The 13037-nt window shown below is 41.8% G+C and overlaps 1 protein-coding gene across 20 annotated transcripts in view; it reads left to right on the plus strand.

Annotated features, from left to right (window-relative positions):
- Positions 1 to 13037, plus strand: part of R3HDM2 (R3H domain containing 2) — a 161072-nt gene that overhangs the window by 111716 nt on the left and 36319 nt on the right. For all 20 annotated transcript variants that reach the window (XM_061131605.1, XM_061131623.1, XM_061131731.1 and 17 more), the window contains 2 exons: positions 5141 to 5340; positions 11142 to 11183. In XM_061131605.1, the coding sequence (XP_060987588.1) occupies positions 5176 to 5340; positions 11142 to 11183 (207 nt within the window). In that variant the 5' untranslated portion in view covers positions 5141 to 5175. The remainder of the gene's footprint in view (positions 1 to 5140; positions 5341 to 11141; positions 11184 to 13037) is intronic.

Consider the following 13037-nt stretch of genomic DNA (forward strand, 5'->3'; position numbering starts at 1 on the left):
TCTTTCTTGCATTCTCTCTACCTGGTCATAGATTAAAAGGAAGAAAATTAAATTGCCCTTCTATCTCTGAATATCCTCTATATATTCTTTTTGGCACAATGCCTAGAAGGTTTTTATAGAGTTGATGGAAGGATATATAATCTCACTGTGCTCTGGAAGGTACTTACCTTGGCAGTTAAAAAGTTTATGGGGAATATGCCATATTCTCCCTGAAAAAAATTGCCGAATCTCGGCCCCCAATCGTCTTCTCCCGTATCGTCCTATTTCCTCACTCCCCTCCTGCCCCTCGCTTCTGACAGTCCCTCTCTGCAGCTTCGAGCCCCTGAGTGTCCTCAGGAGACACTCTGCCGTAAAACTGTGCTCTTTGCCAGGGTGAAACGTGCAATGCACACAAATAGGCTGAAGGGAAGCACACATCTGGGCTCTCCTGGGGGCTTCCTGTCTTGCTTTGTTTTAGTCAAGTTGTATATGAAATAGTTCCTTTCTTCATTGAATAAGCCATCCACAGCGGAAATTGCTTCTTTGCCTTTTAACCCTTATCTGCTGACTTTATTTTTGCTCTTTAAAGACCTTTCTTTCTTTTCTTCCTTTCTTCCTGCTAATAAATTATCTTGTCCCTTGGCTGCAACTTTTGCTTTGTTTTGGCCCAGAAAAAATTGTTTCCAGGGATCCTTATGCCCCAACAGATAAAGAGAGCCTTCTGCATAGGATTACAGGGTTAGGAGTGACTGTAGTTAAAATTATGGAACAAAACAGAACCCCAGTGAAGTAATACAGATCTGAGCTCCGTGTATCTTGTGATGGGTCTTAACTCTAGAATAGTAAGTAACACCCTGACCTCTCATTACTAGCTTATTCTCTCTGATGCACCCTTCTCCATGTGTTGGTAGGTTGTTGCAGTCCAGGCATCATCTACACAGAAGACACCCTTCATCAGAAGAAAACCATTTCTCTAGTGGCTTTTTTCTTTTTAAATACAATGGCCTTTCTTTAAAGCCACCCACCCAGCAAAGTCCTCTCATGTCTAGCTGGTAACAGTTGAGTCACTTGTCCCTTCCCAACCCAGTAACAAAAGAAAACAGAATTACCACGATTAGTCTAGCTCACTAGGATCCACCTCGTAGGACTCAGCGATGGGATCGCCTTCGCTGACCGTGTCCTCAGAGGAAGGCAAACACCAAGATGAAGTCTGGGCTGGAGACGCGTGGGAGAAAGAGGAGACTGGGGTAGGCAGCCGGTGTGAGGTCTGCTGTACCTTTTCCTCTGCTGCTTCCTCTTTCCTCAGAGTGAGAATTAGTCTGTTTCACACAGGTCTTTAAGAGGCCAGTAGTCTCAGTGGAGATGACTGTCAGAATTCTTAGAAGTGGGTGTGTTCATCACTGTCTGTTTTATGGATGTCTTGACCTAGAGTTCAAGTTTTCCTGTTTCCCAGCGAGTGAAGGAAACCATGTGACTCCATACAACTTAACATTGGAACGTGTGACCATATTCCACAGGTGGCTGTTATGAAAGACTGTTTTTTGGTTTTAGTTGAACTTTTTCATCAGTGTTTTCACTGAATAACAGTGCTTGGACACCATGAAGTTATTAGTCCAGGTGTCCAGACAGTTGAGCCTTTTCTGTCTTAGATGTAAAGAGGAGCTGCAAAGTTATTATTCTGATTTGACAATATACCTGTTTGGTAATTGAAGCCCATCCTGGAAAAAGAAACAACTGCTACTTTACATTTTTCCATACCACTTTCTCCCATTTTTTGAGTTTTATTGAGATTTAATTAATAGGTAGTTCTGTATAATTTTAAAGTGTACTGCTTAATAATTTCACATACGTATACTATGAAATGATTAGCACAGTAAGTTTAGTTAACATCCATGTCCTCATAGATGGTTTCTTTCTAGGCTGATGAAAATGTTTTGTAACTAGACAGAGGTGATGGTTCCACAACATTGTGAATATGCTAAACCCACTGAATTCACTTCAAAGTGCTTAATTTATGTTGAGTGAATTTTTAAAATTCAATTAAATACAATTCCAGGCCAAAAAATTTTTTTTCTTTTGATGGGAACTTTTAAGAGCTACTCTTTTAGTAACTTTCAAAATACACCATACAGTTAACTATCGTCATCTCTATAGTCATCTTAAGTACATCTTATAGTCATCATAAGTACATCTCCAGTACTTACGTATTTTTAAACTAGAAGTGTGTACCTTTTGACCACCTTCATCCAGTTTTCCCCACTCCCCACCTCTAACCTTTTCTTTCTGACAGAGTAATCTGTTTAAGGTTATTTAAGCCTGAAAAAGAAAAATATTAAAGATCTATCATGTGGTAAAAGTAGTAAACTTAATTTTGTTTGACTCTTAAGGCAGGTTTAGGGTCAGGATTGAAACTGTTTATAGCTTTCTGTAGGGAGAAACTATACAACAGTGAAAGTGAAAGTGAAAATCACTCAGTTGTGTCCAACTCTTTGTGACCCCATGGACTATACAGTCCATGGAATTCTCAAGGCCAGAATACTGGAGTGGATAGCCTTTCCCTTCTCCAGGGAGTCTTCCCAACCCATGGATGGAACCCAGGTCTCCCACATTGTAGGCGGATTCTTTACCAGCTGAGTCACAAGTTAAGACTATAAAATGGTGAGTTGATCCTGTTCTGGGAGTTTTCTAGAAGAAAGAAAGTTCCTCTCAGGAACTCACACAAAGGGACTCTTCTTTGGGGGGGATGGGGAGGATGGCATGAGGTTGTATCTAAGAACTCTTCCAATTTGCATCTTTATTGATGTTTCCTAGTTAAGTGGTACAGAGAAGGGATGTACTAAGTTTTACTGTCCTTCAGACTGAAGAGAATTGAGGCTTGATTTATCCATGGAGAGAAAAGACAAGTATATGTGTGTATGCAGTTCCCATGCGCAGCCAATGACCATAAGCTCTGTAGGTTGTAACTTTTTAGAAAAAGTATGTGGCTGCATTAGGTCTTCATTGTGGCACCAGCAGCTTATGTTGCAGTGCTCAGGCTTCTCTGAGTTGTGGCGCGTGGGCTTCAGAGTACGTGGGCTCAGTAGTTTTGGCACATGGGCTCAGTTGCCCCATGGCGTATGGGATTTTTGCTCTCTGACCAGGGATCAAACTCACATGCCCTGCATTGGAAGGTGGATTCTTAACCACTGCATCACCAGGGAAGTCTTTTTATAGAAATCTTCAGACACTGAATCAATTAAAAAATAAAATATCAGCCATTTTCCTTGTGTAGTCAGTATCTTCCAGTGTTTTTCATCTTTAAATTCAGCTGTATGACTGATTGTATGAGTGACTCTGGCCTTTTAAACTAAGTCTCCAGGCAGCTGCTCAGGAGCTGCCAAAAGGTGAACAGAGCAATCATCCTGGGGACAAACTTATGCCAAGTTGAGGTTACACATGCTTCTTAAGAACCTTCTGGGTCTTATCCTTGAAACTGATTTGAAGGAGGAAAAAATGTCTGGCATGGCAATTTTCTTGAAGCACTTCTGTTTGTTTAGCTTAGTTTGTAGGGTCACATGCCAAGAGATATGACATCTGAGAGGGTTTCCAGTCTTATCTTTTTAAAGAGGGGAAAGAATTATTTGGGATTCAAGTACAGTCAGTAGTCCATGTAAGGAGCAGCTTCTATTATAAACCATTGTTGGAGCTAAGCATGTTTGACTTCAACAGTTGTTGAGAACATGAATCTCTGTATAGAGCATCAGCTTGTTTCTGAATATGTGCTGAGATTACTATGTTGACCTTATCACAGGATTTCCCAGGTAGCTATAGCAAGTGACAAGAACTAGCAACCCCTGCAGTATAAATCTCTGTGTCTTTGGGACACAGTAAAGTGACTGAACTCAAATAGTGAATAGCAAAGCAAAGATTCTCCCTTCCTCCAGGGAGAGACCCAGTCTTTCTGAAGAGCAGATGACTACAAACTCTTCTTACCTTTTCAGTTTGCTTAAGATAAAAGAAAGCATTTAAGGTTCTGTGAATATTGTCTGGTTTTGCTGCTCTTTGAAGGAGGAGACCCTTGAAGTTGTTAACAGTGTTGTGGTTTATGGTAGCTGTAGGAGTCCTCCCTTGGGAAACAAGAGTGATCTTCTCTGGTGCTGAGTAGAGCTTTATATTCTCCTCCTTTCCAAAGAGTCTGTTGAGTTAACCCTGTGAAGTGCTCAAGCTGAAAATGTGAGCAAATTTCTGGAGGGAACAGGGGAGGGCAAATAAAATGCCCAGGGGACTTTATACTGCCTTGCTTTAGAACTGAATCCTGGTGACTCTCACAATAATTATGCTGAGTAAAAGAATCCATATAATGTATGATGTAAAATTCTAGAAAATGGAGACAGAACTGTAGTGACAGTGGTTGGCTGGGAATATGGAGAGGGGAGGACGGGCTTATAAAGGAGCAGGAGGAAGCTTTTGTAATATGCCCACTATTTTGACTGTGATGATGTTTCACAAATGTATGCAAGTTTCACAATTCATCAAATTGTACCTTTTTTTTGGCTGTACCACGCGGCTTGCAGGATCTTAATTCCCTACCAGGGATTGAACCTGGGCCCTCAGCAGTGAAAATGTGGAGTCCTAATCATTGGACTGCCAGAGAATTCCCATGGTGATGGTTTAGTCGCTAAATCATATCTGACTCCTATGACCCCATGGGCTATAGCCTGCCAGGCTCTTCTGTCCATGGGATTCTCCAGGCAAGAATGCTGGGGTGGGTTGCCATTTCCTTCTCCTAGTACATTTTAAATATATGAAATTTATGTCAGTTTTACCTCAAGAGACCTGCATTTGATCCCTGGGTCTGGAAGATCCCCTGGAGAAGGGAGTGGCTACCCACTCCTTTATACCTGCCTGAAGAATCCCATGGACAGAGGAGCCTGGCAGGTGCTATAGTCAGTCCATGCGGTCGCAAAGAGTTGGACATGACTGAGCTACTCACACACCACACCCCAAAGTTTAAAAAAAAAAAAAAAGAAATGAAATTAGATAATCTAGGGGCAGCATTTGTCAAAGAACCTACACTGGGTTATAGGAAGGCTGTTGTAGGCTTCTGTGTGGAATGCTAGTCTTTTACGTGTATTAAGTACAGATGCACAACTCCTGTGTAATGCATTTCATGTTTTTTTAGGAGTCCATAGAGGCTACTGTATTCTATTGAAGAAGATGTCTAACAGCAACACTACTCAAGAGACCCTGGAAATAATGAAAGAATCGGAAAAAAAGCTGGTGGAAGAATCTGTAAACAAAAACAAGTTTATATCTAAGACTCCAAGCAAGGAAGAAATTGAGAAAGAGAGTGAAGATACCAGTTTGCGTCAGGAGACACAGGTAAGGATTAGAAGTGCATCCTATGTGCATTCTTTTCAGCAAAACAGAAGTGTCCTTATGAGTAGTATTGGGGATCTATAGGAAGCCAGTCACTTATACAGACATTTGAATCTCCCTAAAAGCCGAACTTCAGCTCTCAAGAAATATCTCTTCCACTTTTTGTCATAGAGTCCACAATGAAGTTCAAGGAAAACAGAATGAAATCCCTAATCTGTTAGGACCTTAGTAACATTGGTTCTTGCTACATTTTGATATTTTTTAATGATCAAAAAATAAACTATATAGTGATATTTGATGTCATAAAATGGTTTATAATAAAACTCTTGAAATGAGAACTGCCTGGCTTTATACAGTGTTAAATTCGTATTCTGGTTGTGTTAAAGCAGTCAGTATTTTCTGGGTCAGAAATAGTCTCTGAACTTGCCGCTTGGTAAGCGTGCATGAGAAGAATTTTATTCTTTGATTGCCATCTTGTTTTCCGTCCAAATTCGCCCTGCAGTGCAGACACGAGGGCAGGAGATGGCCAGCCGGGCTGCTTCCAGGGCTCCTTTTTGGTGCCCCGCCAGCCCGGACTCTGAGCCTTCTCCAGCTTACCTGTTCCAGTTCTCTTCCTCATGGTTACAACTAGTTTCCTCTGTTACCCAAGCCGAAATGGCATAAATCCTTTCCTTCTTGCCCAGGGGTGAGACTGGTCTTTATTATATGCCTAGGAGGTAGACTGTTAACTGCAGTTAGTTAGTTTAAACAACAGTAGCGATAACATTTTGAGGGTCTGGAAACTTGAAGCATAATTTTTCTTGACAACCAGTTCACCTAGGCCTTGTCTTTAAGATTAAGACAGCAACAACACGAAGAGATAAATTAAATTAAAATCAGACAACTCTCTGAAATATTTTGTTCTCTAGATGCTGCCTGCCCTTTCTGCTGTTTTTCCTCTTACAGTTAGCCAGATCTCTGTCATGGCTGCTTTTCTTTCCATTATCTTTTTGCATGTGAGTTGTCATTCCCCACCCATCCTTCCAGTTTGTGGAGACAGTCTGCCGCTGTTGCAGCTCTACTTTTAGTTTCCACTGATACCAATAATGAATTTTAAATCCTCAGGACGGATGAGTGTTGAATATTTAATTATGTGCTGTCATGTCACATGGACGATAATAAAGTGAACTTTGGGTCCAAGTTGCTCTGTTCTCAGGAGACGATTTAAGTGGTGCTCTGAACTCCTGTTGTGTGTTCTTCTTGAAGATAGGCAGGAAAGAAAGGATGACTAGGTTTTATGTGCCTTATGGATACTCACTTGGTTTAAGAATGTCTCCACCTGTGTGTCTGTCCGGATAGGTTGCGTGGGGGGCTGGGGAAGGAACCTGCCTGCCCTCAGACTCGGTTTGTGGCTGCTAGCGCAGGTTCAGTTGCTGCTGCCGTTTCCTGGAGCTCCTGCTCCTTCTGCAGAGGCTTCACTCTTGGCTACCCTTGGCCACCCTTCAGAAGCCTTCTCCCCTCTACCAGTGTTCCTCTTCAGTAACAGTAAAAATTTTGCTCTTTCTCTTACCTTCCCCTCAAGTCTTAAGTCTCCCCAAGAATCTTACTGATGCTGAGAGTACCTATTATGAATTAGAGCTGGATAGTTCCAAATATTGTTCTGGAATATTATGAATTGGAGCTGGAAAGTTTGAGGAAAGGGGACTTTCATTACTTGTGCTGTATGAGACATTTTCTTGGAATCAGCAATTAGAATTCAGAACATCTTTGGCAGGAAAACAGTGCTATGTAAGACAGGTTCTGAAATTCAGTTTCGAATGGGCAAGCCCTGACGTAACAAATACTGGACTCTTAGGTGGGTCCTTTAAAGAACTGAGCTAGGCTTTCTGCCTTTATACTTGTAACGCCCTCTGACTCATCTACCATACTGCTTTAGAAAGATGGCTATGAGATAACGATCTGATTGTGTTAATTCTCTTCAGACTTTCTGTGTCTCTTCATGCCCTAGGCTAAGTCCCAAATTTGTCAGCGTGGCATATTGTGACCTAGCCCTTAGCCTGCTATCCATCCACCTCGGCATTCTATGCTTCAGCCTAATGGATTCCTTGGTTCCTGTTGTAAATTGGAGCTGAAAAGTTTGGAGAAAGCATGCTTTTACACATGCTTTTCTAACTAGAACGCCCTCTTTGGTGTTCTTTCCCTGGCCTTTGCCGGGTCGGTTCAGTCTCATCATTGGGTCTCTAAGGCCCAACACAGTTCCTTGCAGGCACTCATTGTTTATGAACGTGTGAATTTGTGAATTCCTAGGTCTTAGTTAGATATGTGCACTCCTGTAGCACTTCATAAGTACCTCTGTAATGCACTTAATCTCCTATGTTGTGATTGTCCATTTGTCTGTCTTCTTCAGCAGAATCATGAGTTCCTTTTTGACAAGGTTTCTGTCTTTTATCTCTGTATCCTCCAGTAGGTAGCATGGTGTCTGATACATACTAGGCCTTGGTATGTGTTTGACTATTAAATGAAAATTATGCATTCTGAGAAATCGGCAGATTATACATTTTTGTAGAGTTATAAATTGGTATTTATAAAGTTAGAGATACCAAGGGAACATTTCATGCAAAGATGGGCTCAATAAAGGATAGAAATGGTATGGACCTTACAGAAACAGAAGATCTTAAGAAGAGGTAGAAAAATACACAGAACTATACAAAAAAGATCTTCATGACCCAGATAACCATGATGGTGTGATCACTCACCTAGACCCAGACATCCTGGAATGTGAAGTCAAGTGGGCCTTGGGAAGCATCACTACAAACAAAGCTAGTGGAGGTGATGGAATTCCAGTTGAACTACTTCAAATCCTAAAAGATGATGCTGTTAAAGTGCTGCACTCAATATGCCAGCAAATCTGGAAAACTCAGCAGTGGCCACAGGACTGGAAAAGGTCAGTTTTCATTCCAGTCACAAAGAAAGGCAATGCCAAAGAATGCTCAAACTGCCACACAATTGCACTCATCTCACATGCCAGCAAAGTAATGCTCAAAATTCTCCAAGCCAGGCTTCATCAGTACGTGAACCATGAACTTTCCAGATGTTCAAGCTGGATTTAGAAAAGGCAGAGGAACCAGAGATCAAATTGCCAACATCCGATGGATCATCAAAAAAGCAAGAGAGTTTCAGAAAAACATCTATTTCTGCCTTATTGACTATGCCAAAGCCTTTGACTGTGTGGATCACAGTAAACTGGAAAATTCTTGAAGAGGTGGGAATACCAGACCACCTGACCTGCGTCCTGAGAAATCTGTATGCAGGTCAAGAAGCAACAGTTAGAACCAGAAATGGAACAACAGACTGGTTCCAAATAGGAAAAGGAGTATGTCAAGGCTGTATATTGTCACCCTGCTTATTTAACTTATATGCAGAGTACATCATGAAAAACTCTGGGCTGGAAGAAGCACAAGCTGGAATCAAGACTGCCAGGAGAAATATCAATAACCTCAGATATGCAGATGACACTACCCTTATGGCAGAAAGTGAAGAGGAACTAAAGAGACTCTTGATGAAGGTGAAAGAAGAAAGTGAAAAAGCTGGCTTAAAAATCAACATTCAGAAAACTAAGATCATGGCATCTGGTCCCATCACTCCATGGCAAATAGATGGAGAGACAATGGAAACAGTGACAGACTTTATCTTATTGGGCTCCAAAATCACTGCAGATGGTGACTGCAGCCATGAAATTAAAAGACGCTTGCTCCTTGGAAGAAAAGCTGTGACCAACCTAGATAGCATATTAAAAAGTAGAGACATTACTTTGCCAACAAAGGTCGGTCTAGTCAAAGCTATGGTTTTTCCAGTAGTCATGTATGGATGTGAGAGTTGGACTATAAAGAAGGCTGAGCGTTGAAGAATTGATGCATTTGAACTGTGGTGTTGGAGAAGACTCTTGAGAGTCCCGTGGACTGCAAGGAGATCAAACCAGTCAATCCTAAAGGAAATCAGTCCTGAATATTCATTGAAAGGACTGATGCTGAAGCTGAAACTCTAATACTTTGGCCACCTGATGCAAAGAACTGACTCATTTGAAAAGACCCTGATGCTGGGAAAGATTGAAGGGAGGAGGAGAAGGGGACAACAGAGGATGAGATGGTTGGACGGCATCACCAAAGTGATGGACATGAGTTTGAGCAAGCTCCAGGAGTTGGTGATGGACAGGGAAGCCTGGCAGCTGCAGTCCATGAGGTCACAAAGAATTGGATATGACTGAGCGACTGAACTGACTGAATTGGTATAACTTCTTTGAAGGGCAATTTAGCAATCCTGTATAAAAATTTTAAATGGATTGTACAGTGTTTGTAGGTATGCTCAATGATGTGGTCACTGAAGCGTTGTTTACACTAACAAGCGTGAGAAACACCCTAAATGGTACAGTTTGTGTATATGGCCACACAAAGGAGTACCATGGAGCCACTCAGGAAAACAGCATCTCTTCTGTGGAGTATATCCTTGAAGAAAAGTTTAAAGTAAGCTTTAGGACAGTGTGTACAATATCCTTTTTTTTTAAGTGTGTGTACACATGTACAATAAACTTATAGGTACATAAAAGGCCTCTGGAAAGATCACAAGAAGTTCAGTGCTAGTGGGTCCTGTGGGAGGGACCCAGGTCGCCGGGGACACGTGTGAAAGGAGACGCATTGTTCTGGCTTGTGCCTTGTACATGTTCCTATTTATTTGAAAAATAGTGACAAATGCTTCTTCATATCCCTGGACTGTTCTCTTACTGTAACAGGTCTTGGCACTGACCAGATTCCCTGTCATTTCTTTACTCTTTCCATCCACCTTTCCAGTGCTCCATTTTGCACTGTAGCAGTGTTACTTGGTAACTGTGAAGAGGACAAAGCCAAGAGAAATCCTCACCTACCCAGAGCCGTGCTGGTACTCTGCCTCCATCTTGTTTCCCCTGCTCCACCCACCAGCCTCAGTTCTCTCCACACCCCAGTGACAGTTCCATTCCAAACATCTTAGAAGCCCTAAGCATCATGTGTAATCCTACCCAGCCTCTTCTCCAGAGCCCCCATTTTGACTTCTCAGCTATTCAGAAACCTCATAAATTAATTAGTCATTTTTCCCTTCATCCCACCTCAGGCCCTCATTCATCTTCCTCAGCTTCTATCCTGCTCCTTACTCACTCTCTTTACCTCCCATTGCTCTGGAGGTCTTGTCCACATCTTCCATGCTCCTTTTTTTTATCCTGTCCCATCTTATATCCCTGACCCAAACGGGCTGGAAGAGCCAACCACGAGGAGCTTAGCACGGGGAGAACTCTCGTATCCCAGGAAGTAGGCAGTTGCCGAGAAGAGCCTTCATCCATTTCTGCAGCCGCAGGAACAGGTCTTTGGAGCACCTGAAGTTAGAGGTCTCAGTGACTGCCGCTCAGGGGCCATCGTTCACATCCATCATGGGCTACATAGGCTTCTGCTGGCAGAGTTTGGGGAAGAAACGCTCGTCATGCTCTGGTAGTGATGCTAATCAGCAGAGGATTCCCTGGTTTATTTAAGAGTAATTTTTATCAGTCTGTACTAGGCCAGCCAGCCAGTCTTTCTGTTTCTGCCTTCGTGGTGAGTGATTTGTCTGTGGGGCCTGAGGTCCCCTCCCTGTCACAGTCGCTAGAGGTGTGGCTTGGGGGACAACCATGGCAACAGGTCTCATCATAGTTCGTCTGTTACAGTGGTTTTAAAGTTAGTGCTTTTTCTCTGTAAACTTGTATTGCTTTTAACTTAAGTGTTTATTTCCCCTACCTTTAATATTTTCTAATCCCCTTCTAACAGAGGCGGACATCCAACCACGGTCATGCCCGGAAAAGAGCCAAGGTGAGAGCCCTTCCTCTGTGACTTGTGGCGTTACTACTGGTGCATCGTGCAGGTGGACTCACCACGAATGCCTAGTTCATTTAGGTTATATATATGTGGAGGTTTTTGCCTATACTTTGTACCCTAATTGTGAACATGCATACACACACATAATCACAAATATGCATTGCTCATATACATATATCCTGTTGGAATGTCTGGCTTTATTTTTCTCTGTTATCTTTAGTCTATTTCAGTTACCTGAAAGGCTACCCAGCCAAAGCCTCCCACAAACAAAGCCTGAGCAGATTGATACTGGTTCTGTTGTAGTGTCAGTTTTTCCGCTCATCTCTGGCTCTCTTATTTTGCCCCCAGCAGTTTTGGGGATTTTTGCCATGAGAATTTTCTGTAAGATAAATCCTCCCTCATTAGTAAAATGGTTCAACATTTTTGGACGTCCTAAAAATAGAGGCTTTGTTCTGTTTTGATTTGGTTCACCTTTTAGGTTGGTTCAGGGAGGAGCATTTTGTTTTTAACCATTATATGATAAAATTAGCACATCATAGATTATTTTAAGCAGTGTTATCAGGGAGGACTATAGGTGTTAGTATGTGATAGCTTTTTAATTTTAATTAGGGAACAGTAAAATATTAAACTTGTCCTGCTTTGGGAAGAATTGTCAACAGAAGTAGTAATTAAGGGTGTCCACCCTTTTCCCCTAGAAAAATAATGGTAGAATTTGGGACTGTCCCAGCCAGTATGTAGCTTGGGTTTGAAGAAGACTATGATGTATGATAAATTGGTTCTGTGGACTGCCTTCCATGGCCTAATCTACAAGTAATGGACTTGACAGTAAAAAGGGTGTTCAAGATTTCCCTGGCGATCCAGTGGTTAATTCTCTACACTTCCAATGCAGGAGGTGAAGCTTCGATACTTGGTCAGGGAACTAGGATCCTGTATGCCGCATGGCACTCTTCATAAAGGGGAAAAAAAAAAGCAAACCAGAGGGTATTTTCTGCTATTTCACTTCCTCCAAACTTTTTGAAATAAGACAGATAAGTTTAAAAAGTTACTACTGTTATTGTCTCCATTTTACAGAGGAGAAAACTTGGGTTTAATAGAGTTTGAGTGAGATTGACAAAGGACATTTATTAGTAAGTGGCAAAACTAGGCTTAAAGTCAGTTCTTCAGGATTGGAAATCCTTTTCACTGTACTGTACAACCTGAAACACACATACCGTGATTTGTGCTTTTGTGTTTACTGTAAACTTTTATTTTATTATAAGAATTCTCAATAAATGTTTATAGGTAGATTTTTAATGAGTCACTATAATTTTTTACTTTGGAGATCCCTGAAGGAGCAGTGATTTATTGAGTGAATTTCAGATCTTTTGGGGATTCTCCAGGTAGCATAAATAAACCAAGTGGACTAGTTCTTTATTACACTGAACCCCAAGTGTTAGAAAGTTTTCTTTCTCTTTACTCTTTTCTTAGACACTTTTCCCCATTACGTTGCCACCTCAGGTTTAGAGTCATTTCGCATTTGTTGTCTACTGTATACTAAACACTATTTATGGTACATATGTTTGCATATTTTATATAATTCTCACAAGAATTTAGGCATTTCTATCCCCTTTTCATTGTGAGAAAAAAAAGAGGATCCAGAGAGGTCAGGTAGTTGGCTGAGGGCCACGTATCTCATGGTTTGAACCAGAAGTTGAAGCTGGGACTCCTGGCTCTTAAATCTGGTCTTTCTCCTAAGCTTTGCTGCTGTGCGCTCTCAGCCAACGTCCAAGTCTAGCGTTGGAGCACTGCGCTCGCGAGAGGGGGGCTGAGCAAGGTGGCTTCCTGTCGTCTAGCCACAAGTAGTCGTTT

This window comes from Dama dama, chromosome 3 (assembly GCF_033118175.1).
Source record: "Dama dama isolate Ldn47 chromosome 3, ASM3311817v1, whole genome shotgun sequence".
NCBI lineage: Eukaryota > Metazoa > Chordata > Mammalia > Artiodactyla > Cervidae > Dama > Dama dama.